Source organism: Sorex fumeus, unplaced genomic scaffold (genome assembly GCF_029834395.1).
Source record: "Sorex fumeus unplaced genomic scaffold, SorFum_2.1 ptg000013l, whole genome shotgun sequence".
Taxonomy (NCBI): domain Eukaryota; kingdom Metazoa; phylum Chordata; class Mammalia; order Eulipotyphla; family Soricidae; genus Sorex; species Sorex fumeus.
The window spans coordinates 5,673,256-5,687,279 of NW_026606070.1; the positions used below are offsets into that span (position 1 = coordinate 5,673,256).

Below are 14,024 nucleotides of genomic sequence, written 5' to 3' on the forward strand. Positions count from 1 at the left end.
TAATTTTCACTTTTTTGTGTTGGTTTTTTTCCTTTCGCTTACCACTGCCTTCTATATCCCACATCCTTCTTACTTTTTTGTATGTTTGCTTGTTTTGTTTGTTGTCTATTTTGTTTGGGTGCCACACCCAGCAGTGCTCAGGGCTGACTCCTGGCTCTGCACTCAGGAATCACTCCTGGTGGTGCTCAAGGGACCATGTGGGATGCCGGGGATTGAACTCAGGTCAGGCTCATGCAAGGCAAACGCCCTCCCCACCGTACCATCGCTCCAGCCCTCCCCATTCTTCTTCTATGATTCATTTTTTTACTTGATCATCCTTGAGGGATTTGGAGGGAGGAGTGAGGGAGAGGGTTGGCTCCTAAACAAGTGTTCCTACGGGCCTGAAGTTGCAGTGATCGAGCTGGTGGTTCTGTTATAGGGCAGAGGACTAGATGTTGGGCCGTCAGGCTATCCGGTGCCCTGGGGACCACGTGGTGCCAAGGATCAAAGTCAGTGCATATACTGCAGCCTTTAAACTATCTCCTCCAGGGGACCAGAGCGATAGTATAGCAGGTAGGGCGTTTGCTTTTCACATGGTCAACCCAGGTTCGATCCCCAGCATCCCATATGGTCCCCCAAGCACCACCAGGAGTAATTCCTGAGTGCAAAGCCAAGAATAACCCCTGAGCATCGCTGGGTGTGACTCCAAAAGCCAAAATAAATAAATAAATAAACTATCTCCCCCACCCTGAGGAATTATTTGTTCAATTCTATATTCAAGGTAAGTTGGTTTTAAATATTTGCATAGTTGATGATGTCTTTATTTACTTGAATTTTTTTTATCTGCCTTTATTTTCTATAGATTCTGATTTTTTTTTTTAAATATATATATTTCTGGGGCTAGAAGGGTAGCATGGTGGGTTGGACATTTGCCTTGTACCTGGCTAACCAGAGTTCAATCTCAGGCATCTCATATGGTCCCCTGATCACCACCAGGAGTGATTCCTGAGTGTGGAGCTAGATGTCATCTTTGAACACCACTGGATGTGGCCCAAAAAAAAACCAAAAAAGAACCAATACACTTCTAAGAGGGGAGTGACAATATCAGCAGGGGAAGGCAGTGATTTAAAAAATAAAGAGTAACAAGGATTTTCCTTTTTGTGTGTTTTCCGATCTCCCTGCCCTGTGCTACTGTCGCCACATCCAGGCCTCAGTGACGCACCCTCATTGCTCTTGCTGTTCTCTAGCGGGGTGCTTGCTGAGTGATGCACATTTTGCTCCCCCCACCCTTTATTTAAACACTGTGATTTACAAAGTTGTTCGTTATACCATTGTTATAGACATTCAATGTTCCAACATCAATCCCAGCTTCAATGGGAGCTTCCCTCCATAAATTGTCAACTAAGGACTGGAGCGATAGCACAGCGGGTAGGGCATTTGCCTTGCACGCAGCCGACCCAGGTTTGATTCCTCCATCCCTCTCGGAGAGTCCGGCAAGTTACCGAGAGTAACCTGCACTCACAGCAAAGCCTGACAAGCTCCCCATGGCATATTCAATATGGCAAACACAGTAACAACAAGTCTCACAATGGAGACGTGAGCAAATCACGATGCCCGCTTGAGCAAATCAATGAAAAACGGGAGGACAGTGCTACAGTGAAGTACTACATTACAACTAAATGCCTTTGAATTATTTGAATTATCAGATAGTACCTTGGTAAAATAAAATTTGTGAAAATTGTTCAATTGTTCTGTTTAACCTTGGGAACATTAAGTCCTTCTCTGACAGCTTACTAAGCTGTAGTTGTTAGTTGAGCCTTCTGGGTTAATGTTTTTGTTTGTTGAGTTAGTTGGTGTCTATGCTCTTGCCCAACTAATTTGGTGTGTTCCTACTGGGATGTCAGAATTGTAGAGTTTAGAGGTGCCTTTGTGGCTCCATGTTCCAAAAACTCCAGAATATTTCACTGCACAGTGAACTTACATGGTGATAGTTGTAGGATGTGGGTGTTCCTGGGGCTTCCGGAAGTACGGTGGGGGCTGGGGAAGGCTGCCCACCCCCACTCTGAGAAGACCCCAGAGTGTTCAGCCAAGGACCAGTGTACCTGGAATTTCCGGCAGTCTGGTGACTCTCAGAGTTTAGTTGGCGTTGTGGCAGCAGTGGAGGGTGAGTGCAGCTGCAGGGGCTTCAGGAGGAAGCGCCCCCCATACACTTATACCTTGAGGGCCCCTGAGATCAGCTGGGAGACCAGTAAACCTGTGAAATTTTGCAGCTTCTTGATCTCTTCTGAGATTGAGTACTGGGTCTGTAAAGCTGGGCCAATGGCTGAGCTTACATGGCGGCAGTTGTGGGGTGTGGGTGCCTCATATTTTGCTCTTGATGCTTGCACACTTTGCACGTACGTTGTTGCCGAGCACTGGGGATTGCACACTTAGTCTGGAGCTGGGACCACGTGCAGCCGTGCCACTGGGTCGCACTCTGCACCTGAGGTGGTCCTCAGTGGCTGCAGGGTGGACAGACTTCCACAGAGCTATGAGCTATGTTATTTCTTCTAATTTACCTTGTATTGAGTAAATTTGTTTTTAACTATAACTATATTCATTGTTCTATTTCCCTGGTTTTTTAAAGATGAATTTAGAGTGCTTTTTCTTTGAGTGGGGATAAAAATTTTCTTGATTTCAAAGAACTCTTCTTATTGCCCTTTTATAATCTCTCAGTTATGAATATAATATCTTATAATACTTACTGTGGATACTAGTTAGAAACCTTTTTTAATTTCCATACTTAAAAACTTGTCAAACCCACACATGCCAGCTGGGTTTGACCCCCAACACTGCCGGTAAAAATACTTTTTTTCTGTTCCCTGTACTGCTTCTATCAAACTTGTGCTTTGTATGTTGTTCTTTTCTTTTCCCTTCTCCTTTTTGTTCTGTGCTTTGTTTTGTTTTGGTTTTTTGTACCATGTCCAGTGGTGCTCAGGGGCTGCTCCTAGACCATTGCTCAGGGATCATTCCTGAGGTGTTGTGAGGTGTTGGGGAGCCGTGTGATACTGGGGCCCACTGAGTTCTCTCTCCGGCCTGCTTTCTGTTACTGTTGTGGTGCCAGGCACACACGGCTGGTCACAGCTCTGGTTGTGGTGTCCGGGCAACACAGCTGGTCACAACTCTGTGTGCTCTGGTTGCAGTGCTCAACAGGGCAGTGGAGTGGGGGGCGCAAGTCTTGAATACACCCGGGTCATAGTGGTGCAGAGTAGTGCCAGAGCGGAACGCAGGGCCTTCCATCCCCAGGACTGTTTTTTTTTTCATGCCACTAGTTTTCTTCAGGTGTCTGGAAACTAGACTATCCGTTGGGATTTATTATAAGGGGATAGTTGGTAGGTTGGGTAAATAGATTTCTTTTCTCCCCTTTTAACAGGAAAGCTGGCATGGGCACTCCTATAAAATATGAATAGGGTTGAAATGACTATTTCTCCCCCCCTTTTTTTTTTAATTGAATCACCGTGAGATATAGTAAATTACCGTTTTTAGAGGTCAGAAGGCAGTTGCAATCTGTAGTGTTGTACAGTTGCCATATATATTATGAATATGCTTATGGTATTAGTGCATGATCAGATTTTTGCTTACGGCATTAAAAATCAGAAACCATTGGAGAGCTTTGCTGCAGGGATGGTCTGGAGGCGGCTGCTACACTGTGCCTTGAATGTGGCGAGGCGGCTTGAGTTCAGATCATGATCCCAGTGATGGCTAATTCCGTGGCTTTAGGTAGGCCCCTTATCTGTATTCCGGCCTGCTTGTTTGTCAGAAAATAAAGGCAAGTTTGAGTGTTAAGAGTTTTCTAAGGGAAACACACATAAAGAACTTAGAACTCAGAGATTCTTGGGAAGTAGGAGCTACCTATTATATTCAGTTCATGTCATTGAGTAATACTGGAAATGAAATTACAAGTTTTAAAAATTGATGCCATGGGGGACCAGGGATGTAGCTCAATAGTAGAGCACTAGACTTGGATGTGTGAGGCTGTGGGTTCAATCCTAGCATGACAAAATAAATAGTGTGCGTACGTTTTAGAAAATAGATACTATAATCAATTTTTCATTTTATTAATTCCATAGAGTCATTTTAAGAGCCCCCTATGTTGCAAGGGAATTTTTAAAGAGGAACCAGTATAAGCAGATGGTTGGCAGAGCTGGCCGTGCTGGAATAGACACTGTTGGGGAGAGCATCCTCATACTGCAAGAGAAAGACAGACAACAGGTGATGGTCTGGTTGGTGGACCTGCTCCTCCTCCTCCTTCCCCTCCTCCTGCTCCTCCTTTCCCTCCTCTTCCTTCTCCTCTTCCACCTTATCTTCCTCCTTCTACTGCTCATCTTCCTTCTCCTCCTTCCTCTTTCTCCTCCTCCTTCTCCTCCTCCTCCCTTTCCCCTCAACCCCCCAGAGGTGGCCGGGGCTTACTCTTGCCTTTCTGCTCAGGGATCACTCTTTACCAGTAATTTCCCCCTGGAGGATCGTATGGCATGCTGGGGATTGAGCTCAGGTCAGCCTCGTGCAAGTCAAGCACACTACCTGCTGGACTATCTCTCAAGTCCCATCTGCTTTTTCTGTGTATGGGGCCCCCCTCAGTGGTACTCAAGCTCAGCCCTCATTGGTGCACTTCACTTTGCGAGGGTGAAGGAGAGATACAGTACCAGGAACTGAACTAAGGTCTCAAGACCAGAGGGAGGTTAGAGAAGGTAGGGCACTTTTGTTGGACATAGCCAACCCGGATTGGATCCCAGGCACCACATATGGCCCCCAAACCTCTGCCAGGAGTGACCTCTGAGCATAGAGTCAGGAGTAAGCCTTGTGCACCACCAGTTGTGGGGGGGGGGGGGGGGGGGGATTGATAAATAAGACATGTGTTAGAATTCAAGGAGTAATTTCCCAGCCCCTATCTTTTTTCATCCCTTTTTTTTTTTTCCAGTTTTGTGGGAGCCAAACCTGGCAATGCTCGGGATATTCCTGACCCTGCACTCAGGAATTACTCCTGGCAGTATTTGGGGGATCATATTGGGTTCTGAGGATCAAGCCCAGGTCAGTTGCATATAAGGCAAGAAACCTACCTGCTGTACTATCTCTCCAGCCCCTGATCCCTGTTTTCTGTTCTTGGTCTCTACTTCTTTTATGTGATCTGTCTGCACTGCACTGTCCTCCCATTGTTCATCAATTTGCTCGAGTGGGCACCAGTAACGTCTCCATTGTGAGACTTGTTGTTACTGTTTTTTGGCATATTGAATACACCACGGGAGCTTGCCAGGCTCTGCCGTGTGGGCAGAATACTCTCGGTAGCTTGCAGTCTCTCTGAGAGGGAAGGCAGAATCAAACCCGGGTTGGCCGCGTGCAAGGCAAACGCCCTACCTGCTGTACTATCGCTCCAGCCCTTTTACAAGATCATCTTTCAAAAATTATTAACATTCCTTTAGATAATGCTTCTTCTATGATTTTAGGAAGAATAGTTTAAATACTTTTGCGTTTTAGACAGTATTTTAAAACTACTTTCCTTCTTGAATGTTCTTTTATTTTCATGAAGATACCTGCTAACTATTGGGGGAGTGGGGGGTGGGCAAACCTTGATACTCAGCTTACTCCTGGTCTGTCGCAGGAGTCCCTCCTACTGATGCTCAGGCCACCATCTCTGGTGCTGGGGATTGAAACGGGGCCAGATGCTGGCAAAGCAGGTGCTTTACCCCATAATATTTCTCTGCCCTTACCTGCTAGATTATGTTTTCAGTTATATTTTAATCACCGTGATTAAAATAACACCGTTACGGGGAAGTTCCACGCACGCACCTTCCCACTCCACGTCCTGTAACAGCGTGACCCTCCACCATGTTTCAGCATCCGCCGAAATATCCCAGCCCCATCTCCCTGGCATGGTAGGCTTACTTTAGATTGTTATCAGGTTCTGTCGCCTTCAGCCATTTGTCATTCCCTTACTGTGCTCCTTTCTATCCCACACCTGAGAGATCATTCTGCGTCCATCTGTCTCCTGGCTGACATCACTCAGCATGATCTCCTCCAGATTTATTCACTTAGCAGCAAATTGCAAGATCTCAATTTTTCTTATAGCCAAGTAGTATTCCACTGTGTATGTGTACCATGTGTCTTTATCCAGTTGTCTGCTCTTGGAAATTTTAGCTACCGTAAATAGTGCTGCCATGCACATAGGAGCACAGTGACCAGAGCGATAGTACAGTGGGAAGCCTTGCATGCAGTGATCCCTGGCACCCTAAATAGTCTCCTGTGCCTACCAGGAGTGATCCCTAAGTACAGAGCCTGGAATAAGCCCTGAGCACTGCCAGGTGTGGCCAAAAGGCCAAAAGAAAAAAAACTGTAAACAAGAAAAAGAACATAGAAGCACAAATACTTGGTTTTGTGGTACCTGCTAAAAATTCTTATTCTGTTATATTTTTTTCTCTTTCCTGCCTTTACAAAACTTAAGCCAAATGTAAAATCTTTATATGTGATACCATTTATCTTTTATAAACGGTTATCATTTCACTTTAATTTTTTTAGGTATTGGAATTAATAAGCCGACCATTGGAAAACTGTTATAGCCATCTTGTTCAGGAATTCACCAAAGGAATCCAAAGTTTGTTTCTCTCTTTGGTTGGTTTGAAGGTACTCTTGAGTCTTATTACTATTACCTTAGAATGAGAACTATAAGGCATGGGAAAAATGTTAACTATTAAATCTAATGTGGATAAAGGACAGTGTGTGCAATCATGGATTTTGAATCTAGATATATATATGTACATTTTTAATCCTTTGAATATATAAAAAGTATGGAATTTGGCTGGAGCAATAGTACAGTGGGTAGAACATTTGCCTTGCATCCGGCCGACCCAGGTTCAATTGCCAGCATCCCATATGGTCCCCTGAGCACCACCAGGAGTAATTCCTGATGCAGAGCCAGGAGTAACCCCTGAGCATCGCCAGGTGTGACCCAAAAAGCCAAATAAAATAAAACCGAATCTCTAAGTTAGTAAAGTAATAACTAATAAAGTACCATTATAGAAAATATATAATGATCCATTATGTGAATGTTACAAAAGTATGATTTCTTTGTTTTTGTGTGTTTCAAAGTGTAATCTCAACATAATATTTGAAGGCCACATAACCGAAATAATTGAAACTGTAGTGAAACCATAGGTAAGGGGGCCTACATACCTTTATATGTGCATCTGTATAGACTATCCAAATTTTTATTTAGCTTTCAAGTTTTGGAAATTAGTCATTATCTTTAGAGTAATAATACATTGAGAGTGATGAATTAAGGAAATTGCTCTGATGATCTTCTGAATTATTTCAGATTGCAACAAAGCTGGGTGATATATATCACTTTATGAATGGTACATTTTTGGGTGTTCAGCAGAAGATTTTATTGAAGGAAAAAAGTCTCTGGGAAATAACCATTGAATCACTTAGACTCCTAACAGAAAAAGGACTTCTGCAAAGAGACACTGTTTCGACAGAAGAACAGCCTCTCCAAAAAGACTCTCTTTATCAGTCTGAAGAGTCTGAATATAATTTCCGCATTACAAAGTTGGGGAAAGCTTCTTTCAAGGGTAAGAATTTGCCTAACTCTCATTAGTCTGAGGAAATGCATTGGGGAAAAAAAATTATTCTGTTACTTTAAATTAGATTTATAGCCTCATATTAAAAATTAAATCTTTTAAGCTACTAGACCGCTCCCATTTTTTTAGGCCTTTTTGGGCTCTCCTGACAGTGTTAGTGCCCAGGGCAGGGCAGGGATAGAGCTTGGGCTCTGGCGTGCAAAGAGCCATTTCCCCAGCCTTTTCTACTCTCAAAGTTGAGATGTTGGGCCAGAGCAGTAGTGCAGCGGGTAGAGCATTTACATTGCTTGTGTTCGACCCAGGTTCAGTTCCCGGTACCACTTGTGGTCTCCTGAGCCTGCCAGCAGTGATCCCTGAGAAGTGCTGGGGGTCTGGCCCCCAAACAATAAGTAAATAAATAAAAGAGAGCTGCCCCATTTTTCTTACAGTGCTGTCGTTATCCATGTTATGAATCCCATCATTTATTTAACCTGATGGATGCATTTGCATCTGTTTCTCTTTTCCTTTTTTCTCATTTTTAATAAACATGGCCAAGTAGACATCTTTATTTATATGTGTTCTGGTATGCGTCGAAGTACTTTTCTGAGTTACATTCTCTGAAATAGGGTAGTTTAAGTCAGAAGGTATATACTTGGGTGGGGGGCGCTGTGGGTGGGGACTGAGCTAAAAGTAGCCCCCTACTGCTCAGGGGCCATTGAACCTCCCTGAATACTATCAAAGTAAACTTGGAAACAAATATTATATGTTTTGATTACTGGACAAGTGCTGGTTTATGTGGAAAAAAAATCAATGAATGCCAGGATTATGAGGCAGGACTTTGATATTGATATATATACATATATCATATTAATATCTGATAACTCTCATTATAAGTAGTGGGTTCTTTTTATCGAAATACCATAAGGTACACAGTTACAAAGTTGTTCATGATCGGGTTTCGGTCATACAGCGTTCACCAGTGCACAGTCCCCACCACCAATGTTCCCAGGTTCCCTCCCGCCACTCCCCCGCCAGCCTGCCTCTACAACAGACACTTTCCTTCTTTCTCTTTCCTCTTGGGCATTATGGTTTGCAGTAGAGGTACTGAAAGGTGATCACACATATCCCTTTACCTGCTTTCAGCACGCAGTTCCTGTCCAGAGTGATCATTTCCAGCTATCATAATGGTCTCTTGTCTGTCCTATGGGTTTTTATTTGTGCCTTAGTAAAATGTTTCTCCTAGTTTCACTGGTCCTTGAGTATAAAAAAGGCACCCACCACAATGCTAAATCACATAAAACATTTTGAAGATGGTCTTGCTGTATTAAGACTTTCTTTAAAAGTATTCCTTTTGGAATATTGAATGCATTAAAAAAAAAATAAAAAATAAATAAATTTGCAACTGTTTAAAAAAATAAATAGAAGTCACCCTCTCCCCCTCTAGTAATAACGGAAGAAGAAACGTTTATTTTCTCTCCTTTAGGTACCATCGATTTGGCTTACTGTGACGTTCTCTACAGAGACTTGAAGAAGGGTCTCGAAGGGCTTGTGCTGGAAAGCCTTCTTCATCTCATCTACCTCACAACTCCCTATGACATGGCCTCTCAGTGTGACCCTGACTGGATTGTATACTTCAGTCTGGTGAAAATATTACTCTATTTATTTGGGGGGGGGGGGTTAACACCTCCCTAAGAGGTGCTTAGGGACTGCTCAGGCCTCCTGCAAAGAAAGCATGTACCCCAGCTCATGGAATGCTCTCTCTGCCTCTCCCCCCACCCCCATGAAAGATTCTTTAACACAGGCTACTTATTTCCTAATGATGCTTTAGTCAAGTGGCTATTCACTTTGTTTTTCTCTATGAAATATAATTTGAAATTGAAGCATTGTCTTTCACATTTCTATTTTAACAGTAATATGACAGCAGCTTTTTGATTAACTAGAATATTACTTTTGTGTTAAATATAAAGGTGTTATGGGGCCGGAACTATATTACAATGGGGAGGACATTTACCCTGCCATGGCTAATCTGGGTTTGATCGCCAGCATCCCATACAGTCCCCTCTGCACCACCGAGAGTGATTCCTGAGTACTGCATCAGGAATAACCCCTGAGCATTGATGGCTTTAGGGCTCTCTCTTCTCCTCCCCCCGAAAAAGGTACAGAAAAAGAAGAGTCATTCCTGGTCCCATGCTTCTCAGGCATTCATTGTTACGACTTGTTGTCCATCTTTTGTTATCATGTAAAGAAAATTACATTCCTATCAGTACCTGAAATGTAAGAGAACAGTGGAAGTCAGATGCGATGATGAAGGATTTGAGCACCTGACAGTTTTGTCAGAGCCCAGCACCAAATGCAATCATGTTAATGCCTGGGAAGGACTATCTGATTTATCACCAACAGTAGGTGAAATCAACTCGTACAAAATCAAGTAATAGACCATGGTCTATTTTGTGGATAGGCTAGATGCAAGGATGCCTGAAAGAGTATGCAGCTTTTATTTGCAGAAAATTTGCGTTCGTTTGGGGTTAAGAGTGGTGTGGGTTGGCGGTGGGCAGAGCTCAGGGGACCGTATAGGGCTCTGGGAGTTGAACCCGGTCAGCCTCATGCAAGGGAAGCCCCCTAAGTGCTGTACTATTGCTCTGCTCCTCACTTTCTTTTTAATGTCAGAGTTGCTCGTTGTTGAGGTTTTTTGGGTTTTGTTTTCATGTGCTATTTGAGCCACACTCAGCCATGACTGGGTGCTTCTCTCGAAATCGTGCTCAGGGCCCGCAGGTGATCAGATCCTGGACAACTGCATGCTGAATCTTTACCCCGAGTAAAACAGGGATGGGATGGGATCTGGTGGCATGGCTGTGGTGGGCGTCATGTTGCTCTGTTTTGAGAGAAAAACCCGTGCAGTCTGGGTAATGACTGGTGAAAAGATTATCTGGCGCCAGCAAGAGGTGGCTTATGGGTGTGACCCCTGGGTCGCCAGAGACTCCAGGGGTAAATTTTTAAAGTCAATTTTATTTTTCCTAACGCAACCTTTTTTATACAGTTCAACCAACTCAGCCCAGCAGAACAAAAAGTAGCTGCTATCATCGGCATCTCTGAAAGTTTTATTGGGAAGAAAGCATCAGGCCAAGTCATCAGGAAGGTACCTATCTCATAACCAGCCGTTTGTGGGGCTTTGGTGACATTGAATGCACTGTAACATCACCCCAGTCTCAGAGAGAGTCAAACATTCTGCCTGATGACAGGGGGTCGGAGACAGGCTGCTTCAGGGATTTTGTTGTGGTCATCTTTTGTTCTCCTCTAACAATCATCAGTCTGCACTTGAAAATGCAAGTGGATAAGCTCACACTCCTTTGTGTGCCAGCCTAAATTTCTGTGTTTTAAAATTTAGTCAGTGAGCCTGAAATAAGTGTCTAACACATATAGTGACTTGAAGTACAAGTACAAGTCCCTTTGCTCTTCAAACCCGTATTTTTCTCACTTGATTTGTCTCTGGAGAAGCTGTGTTCTCTCTCAGACAGGTACTTCTCTCTTTCTTGCCCCTGATATCTTTTAAATAAGTTTCAGTAAAAGCTATCTTGCTTCACAAAAAAAGAAAAAAAAAACAGTAAAAGAAAAGTAGAAGTCATTCTTAGGCAAGCATATGTTCAGATTCCCTCTCCTCCCTCTCCTCCCCCTGCTCCTGATATTCTTATTTCATTTTCTTTGGCAATTCAGTCTTTAGTAAAATCTAGTTATCTCATTACCGATATGTATAATTACATGTTTGGGGGCTGGAGTGATAATATAGCGGGTAGGGCGTTTGCCTTGCACGTGTCTTACACAGGTTCATTCCCGGCGTCCCATATGGTCCCCTAAGCACTGCCAGGAGTAATTCCTGATTGCAGAGCCAGGAGTAACCCTTGGGCATGGCCAGATGTGACCCAGAAAGTAACCAAAAAATAAAAAATTACATATTATTTTATATATATTCAATTTGTATATATATGTATGTGTGGAGGCCTGGATATAATGTATATATCATGGAGTGCCCAGAAAGTAACCAAAAAATAAAAAATTACATATCATTTTATGTATATTCAAATTGTATATCTATGTATGTGTGGAGGCCTGGATATAATGTATATATCATGGGGTGCCAGGGCACAGAGCTCCCCAGAGTGCTCAGAGCCCAGGGTCATTCTTGGCAATCCTGTACCGAGCAGTGCGGTGGGGACCTTTCGGTGTTCGGGCTTGGTGATGTGGAATTACTCTGGGGGTGCTCAGGGAGTGCCGGGAATCAAACTGGCAGTCTCCAGCACACACCTCAAGCCTCCGAGCTCTCTCCCCAGCTCCTTTCCCACTGTGTTTCTAATTTATATGGTTGTTTCTAATTTCATTTTCAAAAAAGGGGAAGGAAATGTTATTTACATTTAAACTGACATGGCACAAATGTCTGTGTTCTGCCTCATCATAAAATGATATCTAAACAGTCCTTTGGTTTTGTGTTATCACAGTACTAATAACTAAATATTCTTAATTACAAATAGATTACTTTATAATGTTTTGAAAAAAAAGTCTTTTTTTTTTTTAATGAATCACTGTGAAATATAGTTACACACTTAAAAACTTTCATGGCTACGTTTCAGTCATGCAGTGATCGAGTACCCATCCCTCCACCAGTGCACCAGTGCCTGAGAAGTCTTATGGAGAGTACCACATCTGGCAGTACTTGGGGGTTACTCCCAACTCTGTGCTTAGTTAGGGGTCTCTCCAAATGGTGCTCAGAACACCACGTAGTACTGCTAGGATCAAACCTTGGGCCTCCTGCATGCAAAGCAGTGTCTCAAACCCAACATATTTGCTTAAAATCTAATTGATTTCTGGAGCCAGAGAGATAGTACAGTGAGTAGGGTGTTTGCCTTGCACGCCACTGACCCGGGTTTGATCTCCAGCATCCCCCATGGTCCCCTGAGCTTCACCAGAAGCGATTCCTGAGTACAGAACCCGTGAGCATTGCCATGTGCAGCCCAAAAAAACATAAGCAAAGAAAAAATTCTAATTGATGTCTCCATTTTGAAAAAGACCTCCCTAGCTTTTTGGGTCACACCTGGTGATGCTCAGGGGTTACTCCTGGCTCTGCACTCAGGAATCACTCCTGGCAGTGCTCAGGGGACTATATGGGATGCCGGAGATCGAACCTGGGTTGGCCACATGCAAGACAAACGCCATCCCTACTGGACTTTCGCTCCAGCCCCAAAAGAAGAATTCTTTAAGGGATCAGAGGGATAATACAGCAGATAGGGCACTTCCCTCATATACAACCAACCCAGGTTCAATCCCCAGTACCACACAGGGTTCCTCAGCCCTGCCAGGAGTAATCCCAGTGCACAGAGCCAGGAGTAAGTCCTGAGCTCCACTGAATATGGTCCAAAAACAAAGCAAAATATTTCTTATAGAGGATCTTAAAATTCACATAAATCATCTCATCCAGGTATCATCTGCCATACTGTATGTTTTTATCATTTTTCGAAAAAGCATACTAAATAAAATCTAAAGTGACTTGATTTATAGTTAATAATGAAGATACAAGTAAGTTGAGAAATTTAAAATCTCATCTTTTCTTACTTTTTCAACAGTCATTCGTTTCAGCCTCATGCTTTTAAAGAGTGAGCCTGTAGCATAGAATCGTGAGTATAGAATCACGAGTTCACACAGAATCGTGATTTCACACAGATTTCAATAGACCATTCTTAAGTTTCACTGGAGTAGAGGATAGAATTTCATATTTGGGTTTTTGGGGTTTTTTTCTCTTTGAAATTCCCTTCTGTTTTCCCTCTGATCTTAAACTCAAGTTATTCATTGTCTCGGTTAGCTTGGCATTAGCTATGAACTACTATGTTTTACACAAAATCTGTCTTTAACCACCGCAGGAGAAGCAGACCCACAGTATAGAGACCACCCCTATGGGCATTTTCTCTCTGACTGTGGCCGTGTTCCTTAGGGTGACTGTTGAGAGTCATAAGCTCTTGTGTTTACGTTAGCTTACCTTTCTCTAGACATGACTTTATTTATACTTAGTTTACATATTTTGGACACAATTACTGAAATAGCTTAATTTATCATCCCAATCTCACATGTACAACATCTGAATACCAAGTCACGTGAAGTTCTCGCCAGCTTCTCTATCTCTGGATTCTGCCATGACAAAATCAGACACACTGGACGGGTAGAACACAAGAAACACACTCTCTGGGGTCTGCAGTGACGCTGCTGCCCAGGCCAGCTCCTCCCGGACACTGCACAAGGAACCCTCCAGACTCTTCCTGGCTGCTGGTGTCCCCTGCCTTGTAGGTGCAGCCCCTACCTGGGACCCGTCTTCACGACCTCGCTTCTCTGGGTCACATGGTGCCCACTGCTGTTCTTTTAAGGATCCAGTTATTGAATAGCTTTCAAGAGCCCACTGTTCTTGCAGGCATCTAG

General features: G+C 43.4%; 1 protein-coding gene across 3 annotated transcripts in view; it reads left to right on the plus strand.

The window, feature by feature from the left end:
• Positions 1-14,024, plus strand: part of HELQ (helicase, POLQ like) — a 36,129-nt gene that overhangs the window by 13,042 nt on the left and 9,063 nt on the right. For all 3 annotated transcript variants that reach the window (XM_056111279.1, XM_056111280.1, XM_056111281.1), the window contains 5 exons: positions 4,089-4,230; positions 6,529-6,633; positions 7,325-7,580; positions 9,052-9,209; positions 10,606-10,704. In XM_056111279.1, coding sequence (XP_055967254.1) covers positions 4,089-4,230; positions 6,529-6,633; positions 7,325-7,580; positions 9,052-9,209; positions 10,606-10,704 — 760 coding nt within the window. The remainder of the gene's footprint in view (positions 1-4,088; positions 4,231-6,528; positions 6,634-7,324; positions 7,581-9,051; positions 9,210-10,605; positions 10,705-14,024) is intronic.